We start from the raw sequence: 11,864 nt of genomic DNA on the forward strand, positions 1-11,864 counted from the left end.
TATGCGACTGAAGTGGAAGGCATCAGTGCTCTAAGAAAACAATCGAATGACCATGGGCAAAACCAAGGTAAGGCCCGTTTAGGGAAGAAGATAAGTTATTGCGGAACCACATTTGGCTGGACTGTCACAATATTGAATTCAAGCAAAACATTAATGCGACTAACATGACATTGCAATGTACATCCTCTGGGTAATAGTCCCCTGGGCAGGCGTCAAGTAAATAGCACTAAAATAAAAGAAGTTTTAACCTGGTGGGCTTTCTTAGTCTGTTGTGTTGATTATTGGAACCCTTAACACTATTGCGAATGTAGTAGTACTATACGGCTTCTTCACGCCAGTACCATTATGCACATGTAAAATTCTATATTGGTCAAACTTCAAGGAAATGTTTGGGTAACAGAGCCCCGTGAAAAGGCTATAGAAATACAACGACCTTTACAAACTTTGTTTTGGGCTTGCATGAAAACCCTCAAGCCTTAGCAACTGGTTCTTTCCGGCGGCCATGGGTACACAAAAGTTACCCGATTACGCAATATAATACAATACAAGCGTTGATGGATCGCGCATTACGATGCTACGGAGACCTTGGCAAACGAATGTAACGTATCATTCACACGTCACCGCTTGACACATTTTGTCGAATCAATAAGAAATTCGATTCTCAACTACCCTGGTGCCAGAGGTTTTTCTTGATTTTTCTCCGCATGAGAGAGCTGCTAGAGAGCCGCGAAGCGGTGAAAACATGAGTCGTGAAAAGAAGAAAAATCAAGAAAAACCTCTGGGACCAAGGTAATTCTGAACTTTCATGGCAGATAACTCTTCACTGCTGGACACTGTACCAGTTAGCTACTTTGGTCTCTACTAAATAAAGATATATTGATAGGCATTCAGACCGCAGGGAGCGAAAGAAGAGCGTAATGAAAAATTAATAGGGAATTAGCGCTTGTGTTTTTAACTTACGTGAATAGAAGGTACTACTTGAATAGAAGGAACCAACAAAGCTTGTTATCGTTCTCTGGTTTTAATTTGTGAACAGGCTTTTTTTCCGAATGAAAGTCCCGCTTTCGTTAGCAAAAAAGCGTTTGATCGCAGGTTAGTTTTCCTTACTCCTCAAAAAGCAAAATATTACACTGAGCGATATGACCCCAGCTGATTCGCGGCAGTATATTCGTCCGTGTGTGGACCGACCCATGAACAAAGAAACATTTACCATATTTTCCCGCTGTCCGACCGGCTGGTGGAACAAGGTAAGTTAGCGTCTATTTATTGGCTTGATGGCGCGTTTGGTTTCAAAAGTTATGATCAATGATGGGCTGGGAGGAATTTATTTGGTTTGAGTGAGGAGGATTTGATAATGCCGTGGTGTCTAGAACTCCTAAGTGCTTTTTGACAATGCAACAGAAACACTAGGTGACACGTCCGTGACTCTGTGAGTTAGACGCCATGGCATTATGAAATCATCTTGATTCTAATAAAGGGTTTATTTTTTCAGTCTGAACTTGTGGGTCTTTGATCATGTCATGGTGTCTAGAACTCCTAAGTGCTTTTTGATAATGGAACAGAAACAAGGTGGCACGCCCGTGACTCTGTGAGTTAGACGCCATGGCATTATGAAATCACCATTCTAATAAAAGGGTTCATTTTTTCAGTCTGAACTTGTGGGTCTTTGATAATGCCATGGTGTCTAGAACTTCTAAGTGCTTTTTAACAATGCAACAGAAACACTAGGTGACACGCCCGTGATTCTGTGAGTAAGATGCCATGGCATTGTTAAATCACCCTCAACAACAACAACAACACAAAACAAAACACGTTTATTTACCATTCTCATCAAGAGTTCTTTTTTTTAGTTTACAGGTCTGTTCAATAATGCCATGATGTCACGGAGCACTGAGAAGCTCACACGGCTCACACTTGCTCACACGGCGGGTGTTAGATATATCTTGTTATTCTATGCAATATAAGAGGACGTATGGCTTTCTTAGGGCGAGAAGAAGCTTTCGCTGATCATAATATGGCGCATTTACAAAGCTGCAAGGTCTGCGTTTTCAGCGCAATTAAATGCGACATGATGAAAATATATGTGTTCAAAATACAAGCCACGCGTTTCTTTGCATGATGTCGCAGATATGGGAAATTCACACAGACCTTTACGGCCAATGCGTTTTGATATATGTAAAGAAAAGTTGGTTACTTAACTTTTGTATTCAAACTATCATGCATGGATGTGGTCCAAATTTCAAGCGTAGAGTTTGTGATTGCGTGTTTCGCCATCAAAACAATGAAATTCGTCAATCCCCGGAATATAATTTTCTTAACCACAAATGCAGCTTTCCGCGCGAAAATGATCTTAAAGATGCTAATATCCAGCTTAAATCGGATCCATCATCTCGAATCCTGAAAGTTTTTTTAACCGGCTTAAAACCGATAATAAAATATGCGACGTTTTAATTTCGGTACGCATTTTATCCTACCAGACCACCTCAAGAGGTGTTGATAAGTTGATATCGGAGATTCAAAGTGGCGTTACAACATTTAACACGCCGCCAGTACGAAGCGAGGATAAATTGATCTCCTGCAGTTTGACACATTTTCACACTTCCCCAACACCAGGGGAGAAAAGGTCTGCGTGAAATGATACTTACAGTTAAAGCCCCTTCCGGTGAAGCCGAGAACAGATTGGAAACGAACGGGCAGCTACTGCCGCCGGGATATTGCGGTTTGAGAAAGGCACTATGAAAGTAAAGCAAGGTTTGAACCGGTAGTACTTTTAAAATTCGTCGTCTTCTCTCACTAAACCTGATTTGGCACCGCGCTTGACTTGCGTAAGACAACGCCAAACAATTCAGCATCGATGGCCGGGAGAGAAGGCAAATAATTGACTACGCATATTTTTGGGAAGAGACAGACCCTTATCGGCTTCCGCACAGCTGTACTCATATTTATCGCTGATATTCTATCTTGAGACTTGTGTCTCCCAAAAAGTGTGCTTCGATCTTATTTTGGTAATTTGGGTTTATAGACGAAACCTGGGTGCTCCGGGGTACTTCCATTTTTAAGGAAAACTGTGTTTTTCCGGTGGGAAATCTTTCACGTACTCGAAATCAGTTTTCGGAAAATTTGGAATACCCTCGTGCCTCTTTATGAAATGCGCTGTTGTTTCGGTGGTAAATGGAACAGAACAGTCCTTTCCATCCGGAAGGTTTTCAAATGCTGCCAAATGGTACACGCTTTTCCCGTCTAATGTTTCCTTTTTAAGGAAAACTAAATTTGTACTGTTCCATTTAGCGGAGAATTCTCACCGGTTTTTCCAGGCAAATGAAGAGCGTTACATTGACCAATATACCTCCGGAAATTTCGGCTGGAAAGCAAATGGATTAAAAATTTTCAGGGTCAAAAAGATCGAGGATTACTAGATGCTAGTTGAACCTTGACAAATTTTCGAGAGTCACGGGATATAAGTTTGACATAGATATAAGTTTTAAAAACAAAAACTTATATCGTTTTGACTAGACTAGACAAGCTGACACGGCAAAAAAGCAAAATTCTCGGTAGTTTGGACTTGAAGGTTTCAAAACGTGAAAAACGGCGTTCTTGGGTGCCCCTGCTTTAAAAAAAAAAAAAAAAAAAAAAAATAATAATAATAATAATAATAATAATAATAATAATAATAATAATAATAATAAAAATCAGTTAAACCGTTCTTAGATCGTCATCCTCGAGCTATAAAACAGTTGTAGAAACAGCTGCCCCAGGGCAAATACAGATGGTCAAATTCCATTTTAATTAAAGGTTCACTTTATTTTGTCTTGTCCATAAAAATTAATACGATATCCTAACATGAATCTCAGGGACCTACGATTAATATCACTTTCAAATTAGGACTAAAAGAAAGAAAATCCTATTTGCATCTCTGTATTGAGTGACTTCAGAATCGCTGGCAGCTGTAGCGTTATTGACAGGTAAAAAAAAGTACGGAAAAAGACGTACGGTACACAAGACACTTGAAACTCTTCTACCAAGCAGCTTATGGCGTTATGACAGCAGCATACTATCGACAAGGTTAGATGCCAAGTTGATCGAGTGCGCGACTAAACAAAGAAAAAAAAACCATCGAAGAAAGCTGAAATTTTCAGCCATGGCAACGACGGAAATTAAATGAGCGGGAGGACCCACGGAGTGGATACTGGAAATATCGACTTTGTAAACGTATTTTCACCGGCAATATTGACGGGGAGTTAATTGGCTGCGGACTGAAAGTGGAGCAAATTTTTCATCTAACGTTGACATGAATGTGAGTAGCTGGAAAGCTGCAAGAGACTTGGAACAGCGACCGGCGTACCTCGTCGTAATCGAGGCAATTGTATTGGGATTTATTTTTCTTGCGTCAACTATTGGCAATATTTTCGCGTGTTTTATTATGCACACAAGTCCTCGCCTTCGAACATGGCATAATCTGCTGCTTCTAAACGTGATCGTAGTCGATTTACTAGCAACTCTATTTTGCGTACCGTTCGGGTTAGTTGTGTTGATAACGGGAAGATGGATCGGCGGAGACCTTCTTTGTTCATTCGTGGCGTACATATCATGCGTTCTTCTGACAGTGTCAATAGTAACTCTGGCAACCATAAGCGTCAGCCGATATTTCTTGATAACGAACCTTTCAAAGTACATGAGCGTTTTTAAGAAGAAAAATATCGCGTGGATGCTTGTCGCTATCTGGACCTTGGCCTTGTTTTCCGCTTTTCCGCCTTTGGTCGGAGGCGGCGATTTTATCTTCCTGCCCGGAAACGCAATGTGTTTTGTGTATTTTGGTTCAAGTTTGCCCTACGCTGCAGTTTTCACCCTTTTAGTGATCGGATTGCCTGTTGTGGTTATCATTGCTTGCTTTGTGAAAGTGAGGGACCTGATCAAAGTAAACAAACGTATGAGATCGTTGCCGTCCGCAACTTCCATCGCGTCGGAAGAAATCGACTCAGCGAAGACACTGTTTTCTGTGGTTGTTATGGTACTGCTATGCTGGTTTCCGATGCTGTTGTTCTTTCTGCTCGCAGCTGGAGGGGTAGAGATGCCCAGACAGGCTTCCTTAATGGCCACCTATGCAGTATTTTTGACCTGTGCGCTAAAACCTGTTATCTATTTCTGCATGAAGAAGCAATTTCGCGCGGGTTTTCTTGTTGTGCTGAGCAAACTTCTCCCCGGCCTCCACAAGAGGAGGCGGAGAAATCGTGTTGGCCACACCTCAGTTAAGGTCACTAGGGCAGAAAGAAATCAGTTGTATAGCCGTAACGGGCGATGCGACCAGTTTAGCCTCAAGCAGGAATCGAGCGAATTTGAAGAGACCAGGAAGATATAAGACGGTCAACTAACATTTATTATTAAACTGAAAGTTTATTTCCAAGACCATTAGGACAGCAAAATTAAAATCCTTAGCGAAAAAGTGGACTTAACCAATAAAATACTGCCTAAAATACTGTCGTTTCCAATCGTAGCCGAAAGCTATTTCAGTTTAGTGATCAATAAAAAAAGCCCATTGGAAAAAACACTTTTTACGGCTCAAATTAGAGCTAGGTAATTTATGTCATTTTTTTTTTTTCAAAAGCAGCTCAAGCTGACAGGACGTTAGCTCAGGGCAAACCTGAAAACAGATTGTTGGTTAAATTAAATTCGTGAGAACAAAGGGCGAAGCAATAATAGAAGATTTTTGTCACACGAAGGAAGGAAATGACAGCACGCGTTTTAATACTTAGTTTGGCCTTTACATGCATGAAACGAAAATAAGTTGCCAGCGGCAATGTGTTGCCATTTGGAGGAAGGAAGGATTTCGATTTTTACTTAATTTCGTCACTCTTTTTTTTTTTTATTTTGAATCTCTCTGGTCGGAGGAAAAGATTTCGTTTTTTGTTTCCCTGCATTTAATAGGTTTTGACTTCTCCGCCTATAATCTATCTGCATTAAGCGAAATCATATGTGGAAAAAAAACGGCGGTTGAAAGGATAATAACTCGTTTCAATGGCAGAGAGCTTCCTATAAAATTAAATCTTTTACTCTTTTGTGGTTTGTTTAAACGAGATATATAACTCTATTTCGATATTGCGATTAGACATGAATTTATGTTCAGTGATATTACCTATGCTGTATGAATTATATTGCACGAAACATATTTTGTATTGGACTTTTAAGTCGACTTGAAATTAAAACTATGCAAATAAAAAGTTTTATTTGCTTACGGGAAACATGGAGATTGACTGACATTTGCATTAATTTAAAACCCTCAAAGCACCCAGAGACCAGCCAATACTGACATTTTCCCTGAAGTATTTTAAAAATAAAATGAAATAAACACCTTGTGTCAACAACTTCCATCAGAGTTGGTTCAATTTAACGCATCTGAGTGGTCGATCTATGTCTTATAGAAGACGAATGAATGAAGCTAAACCGAGAGAATTGTATTTCAAAAAGAACAAGTTGAAACGAGGTTCCACTACTCCTTTCAAGTGCAAACAGCGATTTTAATGAAATTGCGGAACCTTTGCGGGGGAGAGAAATGAAATTGTGTAAAAACTGTCACCTTATGTGTAGGGCGGTAGCTAGAAAGACCTAGGAACATTTACCTCAGTCACATTTTCTGTCGTTTTTGTTGTTTATAGTCATCATAAACACCCCAAATACTTAGGAATAAAAAATTAACCACGGGCGTTGCAACTGTCATAATTTTTTTTATGACTCAGTGATATATATATATTTATTTATTTTTTGCTGGCTACGACCATATGGTAGACAGCTGAGAACTCTGTCGTCGTTGAAAGCAGACAAGGCTTACTTCAAAAACGTCAACATGACACATAAATCAGAAGACAAAAAGACTAAACAATTCAATGGACGGAAAAGAGATCCTCAGCAAATAAAATGAATATTATCGTTGGTAAACAGATTTCACTTCACCACGTGCTAAAGTCGAAGAGCGGAAAATAGCTTTAACCCTCGGACTTACACGAGCTAACTCATACACCAGGAGCCCATGACTCCTGATACCCCCATAGTGGTACAAGGTGTGGTGGGGAGGGGTGGATGGAACTCCCCTTTGGTTTTTCGTTCTGTTACGGTAGGGCGAAATAAATTTACGTTGATTAGCAGCTATTAGATAGCCCTGAGCTTGCTCAACAAGATGGTATCATTTAATTAGTTATGACGTCATTACACGTCAAATGACGACATTAGGATTCGCCATCTTGGATTTTACTATTTTCTCAAAACTCAAGAAATAACGGAAATTAATACAAAATCAAGCCGCGATGCTTATGAAATGTAGAAATTCATGAATTTCCGCAATTTGATGAAGAAAGCTAAAAAAATACAGAATTATCTCAAAAAGGTTGTTTTTTGGCCAGAACTACATGAAATTTGACGGTTGCCATGGCAACGTCAAAAGTGATGGACGCACAATTGACATATCAAAATTTCTGCAGAGAATGAAGGAACTGCTATTGAAAGTTTCAGCGCCTTAGAGTAAATCGTCCTTTCAAACCTTTGAAAAAAACCTTATGGTGAAGTGGACTCGTAAGCTATAAATCTGTGGCAAATGCCTGTTTATTTGAGGACACTGCGAGAGATAAAATAGGGTACACGGCTGAAAACTCAAAACGATGAAATCTCCACAGGATTCTCGACAATCCACGTTTTCCAGCTATTTAATCATTAACTTGAAATAAGTCCCTTTTTAGAACAACTGAAATCATGCCGAGATTTGCATGTTTTGTGCTGATCAACGGTAAGACCCTTCTATCTTGTGGTCTATAACATGTGGTACTTAACAGTTAGATTATGAGTTCGAAATTTTTTATCACAGATAGAAATCGAGAGCGAAATGTTATCTAAATCCTCTTCACAGACACTTCGAAAACGCAAAGAAGAGGCCGCCATTTCGTTAATAAGAGCACACTACTAGGCTACCCACTGTCTACAACAGAATAGATAGTGAGTAGCGTAGCCAGTCAGTGAGCAGCATTCGTGATAGAACGCTAATAGTTTTACACTAATAGGTGTTTGCAAGAACACTGAGCTATAGACCACATCCGGTATTATTACAACAAAATCAATTTCGAAGAAAATTGATAATCATAAGTTCTGAAGCATTAACACCCGTCTTTTAATCGCTATTTTAAGAGGCCAAACAACTCTACTCAGTAGCGCAAATAATTTCACCAGATGGCTAAGTCAGTTATAAGTTGTAGCTAAACATGACAGACCCTTAAAACTTAGATCGAATCATAAACAGCTTGCAGCTAGGACTTTGAAAACTGAAGGCTACCTTCATTGAGGTCAAATTCAAGACAAAGCGAAGGGCTGTAGGTATCTTCACTGCACTGTAAACGTTGCTTTACTTGCGTGTATTTATCGATATTTATATGTTTTGTGATGCAAAGAAAGTACCGCACTAACAAAAGATAAGTTGCTTCAATACACGTATTTAGAGGAAGAGGTATAAAATTCAATAAGAATACATTTTTCAACACCCTAAAGTTCTCCTACGGTATATGAAAATACAAAGTTACCTCTTTCGTGCGATTTCTGGTTGATTTGAGATTTTTGCTTTAGAAGTTGATTCTTCAGAATACATTCAAAAGAAAACAAGCAGGGGAAATTTTTGTTTACATCTTAAAAAGATGTTGTGCTCAGATTTACTAAGCAATACTAAACGAAGCCACAACTGCAAAATCGCGTATTTGTAAACTCCCACGATTGAGTGAAACCACTTCTACTTTTGTTTGTTTGTTCCACTTATAGACTCAGCCTGCGCCATTTTCGCGGCTCGTTTACGATTTTTTCCATTGCTTCCTCCCACAGTGATTTTAAAAGTAGAATACCCTGCCTCGAAAAAAACAAAATCTAACTGGATTTTGAGGAAAAATTCGCCTCCCTTTAAATTAATAGTTATCTCACCGTGAGTAACTTACGTTGCTCAGCTGAACCCAAAAACTAACGTGGTCAATGATTGATTCCGCCAAGGGAATTCGGCTGTGATGTGCAAACAAGTACATTGTATTTAGTTTTTGAGGGCACTATCAGTTCCGCTATGTAGTAAGAAGTTAGAGTCGAATGCAGTTTTCCATAGGCTAGAAATTAAATATAAGTTGTTCAAGTTTCCTAAAAGGCATTTTGGAAACTTACTGAAAGTCTTGTTCGCCACCAAAATATGATGACAGCAGTCAGACCTTAGTTCAATGTCTTTTGTCATTATTCATATCAATTTATTTTGTAATGATTCATTCGTTCGTTCGCTCGTTCGTTCGTTCGTTCGTTCGTTCTTTCTTTCTTTCCTTCATTCGTTCTTTCATTTATTTATATGTGCGGTCGGGAATCCTTACACGATGTATTTTTAGTCACTATTGAAATCCATGATCATATTGGCAACACATGACACGATTGAAAGGCCTAGGTTAGCATAATTTGGTACCCCCCATTTGAAATTTGACCTGTTTGAAAACTTTTCAAAACAAAACTAGCGACTCCACGATGGGGTGTTTTAAATGTGCCGTCATTCTGTTGTTTCATAAATTAGAGGTTACCACTGCTGTGATAATAATAGTACAAAAGAAATTACTGAAGTCTGAGTAGGTACTTCGATTCTTGTAATCATGCAGCATGCACGGATACAATGCAACACTTGAACAGGAATAAACCGTTTGTAGATCTTTGTAGAAAGGTCACAGCGAGGAGTACATTGGCTTTCGTTTTTTCTTTTTTCTGCGAGCAAAGGGTGACCCGAAAACACTGACCCCCGGTCCGCGGACACCCCCACTACGGACCGGGTCCGCGGACTACCTAAGGACCGGTCCACGAACTCCCCCTACGGACTCCTCTACGGAACACCCCCCAAAATATAATAAAAATAATAAATAAATAAATATTTCAGTTACGGGTTGTCTTATAGATTGCTCGTGACGGCGAAATTTCGAAAGTTACATTGCGCAGATGTAACAGACCTGGATTCACACATTGTTTCCTTCGCCGTGGCCATAAAGTATACGAAAGACGCGTACGGGGAAGCCTCCGGGAAGCCTCAAAATTTGTGTTCTTTCCGCCTCTGCCATTTTGTTCAGCCCATTCTCCCGTGGGTTCGTGAACTCGTTCCAGGCTTCACAATTTGCTCAGTGGAATAACAGATACAACTAAGAATAAACAGCCTAAAACTATATCTTCCATGGCCAGATTGAGCTACGAATGGAAGGTAAGACCTTTCCCTCTTGCCATCGGCATCTCCTTACGCTGAAAATAGCTTTTAGGCATTTTTTTGGGGGGGGAGGGGGGATGGGGTGTTAAAAACCCAAGTCTGTCACATTTGCACAGTGTAACACTCGAAAAATCACCGACACGAGTCTGAATCTATTAGACAACCCATAAGTGAAATCTTTATTTATTATTTTTACACTATTTTAGGGTGGTCCGTAGAGGGGGTCCGTAGGGGTAGCCCATGGACCGGTCCGTAGGGTAGTCCGCGGACCCGGTCCGTTGTCGGGGTCCGCAGACCGGGGGTCAGTATTTTCGGGTTACCCGGGAGCAAAAGAAAAAAAATATTTGAAATAGCGAGGTTCAAAATAACTGGTCAGCATTTAATATGAAAATAACAACTAATACTAGTTAATGTTCACTGAAAATATACAGAAAGTTTTTCCTTGCACGTAAGGTCCTTACGCCACGAAGGGCAGATGGTCTCGCTTTCATGTTACTTCCGGTCTACAGGTTCCAAAATGGCGGACAGTCAACACGAGGAAGTGTTGTTCGGAGAAAACATTGACAAGAGTCTGTTTGAGGAAAACATGGTTAAGATTGCTCAGCATTTGCGAGGACAAGGTAAAAGTGTCTTCGATTTAGAAGCAGCCAAAAGAGAGATGTCGCCAGAAAAAGATAAATATGTTTTCATCACAATATTCAAAGGCCATGCATCGATCGTTGTTGTTGATAAAGAACTGTTCGATACTCTTTTATTTCCGCCTGTTTGGGGACAGATGATAGATGGGCCTGCTCTCACATTCAGGGAGGACAGCGAAGCTGCTAAAAGAATGGCTACCACCATACCACTACAGCAATATCACGTTTGCCTGGATGACTCCAGCACTAAGTATATTTTGGCTCGTAATATGTACTACATGATCTGGTTGCAGAAATCCCGGAGTTTCTATGTTGGCGAGACTGCCATGGCGTACTTCTATCTTCAGTTGCTCTGTCTTACTGTAGTTCCACCGCGGTATCGGTTGATCATTGACGACTGTTTAGAGTTTGCTAAACGATTTGCCAGAGAAATAGCGGTTAGAGAGAACGGACTAAGGGAGACAGAAGTTCGAGTGTTGTACAGGACTCTGTCAGTGTCTGAGGACTACACAAGCGCTGCAGTTGAGCAGGCATCTCGAAACAATCCAACAAGTGGATTAACTGGAGCTTTCTCTTACTTTATGAGTCTCAGACTGGAAAGATTTCTACTTGCCCTTGTTGTAGCGATGCTCGCGATCGCAGTGTTTCGGTATGTTTTTAAATAACCAGATACTAAACTGCTGTTGAGTAGCGAAAGATAAGTCTACAAGTACAAGAACAACTTCCGGGTTTAAAAAAGGCGATCAAACACTTCCGGTTTAACTTTGTAAGATATAATCGACATTTTCTGTGTTGTTGCAGAGAGGAACTTTCTGGACTGTTAACACTTGTAGTTGTAAGATCAACTGTTCAGGAAGAGTTTTATGGCAGAATTTACTCTTGTTTTAACTTTTTAGGACATTCATTTTACCATTACATTGCGATAGATCGTTTTCACGTGACGTCATCAAATTCCAAAATCCAAAACTCAAGAGCCACGAGAGTTTTTATCC

At 40.0% G+C, this 11,864-nt stretch overlaps 2 protein-coding genes across 2 annotated transcripts; both read left to right on the top strand.

The window, feature by feature from the left end:
* The first annotated feature begins 3,953 nt into the window (after positions 1-3,953).
* On the top strand, positions 3,954-6,989 carry LOC145487246 (RYamide receptor-like). The gene has a single exon (XM_081465973.1). It carries the CDS (start codon positions 4,289-4,291, stop codon positions 5,354-5,356), a length of 1,068 nt encoding a protein of 355 aa, XP_081322099.1. The 5' UTR covers positions 3,954-4,288; the 3' UTR covers positions 5,357-6,989.
* A 2,609-nt stretch (positions 6,990-9,598) lies between these two features.
* On the top strand, positions 9,599-11,853 carry LOC145487977 (uncharacterized). The gene has a single exon (XM_081466740.1). It carries the CDS (start codon positions 10,710-10,712, stop codon positions 11,535-11,537), a length of 828 nt encoding a protein of 275 aa, XP_081322866.1. The 5' UTR covers positions 9,599-10,709; the 3' UTR covers positions 11,538-11,853.
* Positions 11,854-11,864: the final 11 nt, after the last annotated feature.

The sequence above is a fragment of the Orbicella franksi genome, chromosome 5, assembly GCF_964199315.1.
Source record: "Orbicella franksi chromosome 5, jaOrbFran1.1, whole genome shotgun sequence".
NCBI classification, from domain to species: Eukaryota; Metazoa; Cnidaria; class Anthozoa; order Scleractinia; family Merulinidae; genus Orbicella; species Orbicella franksi.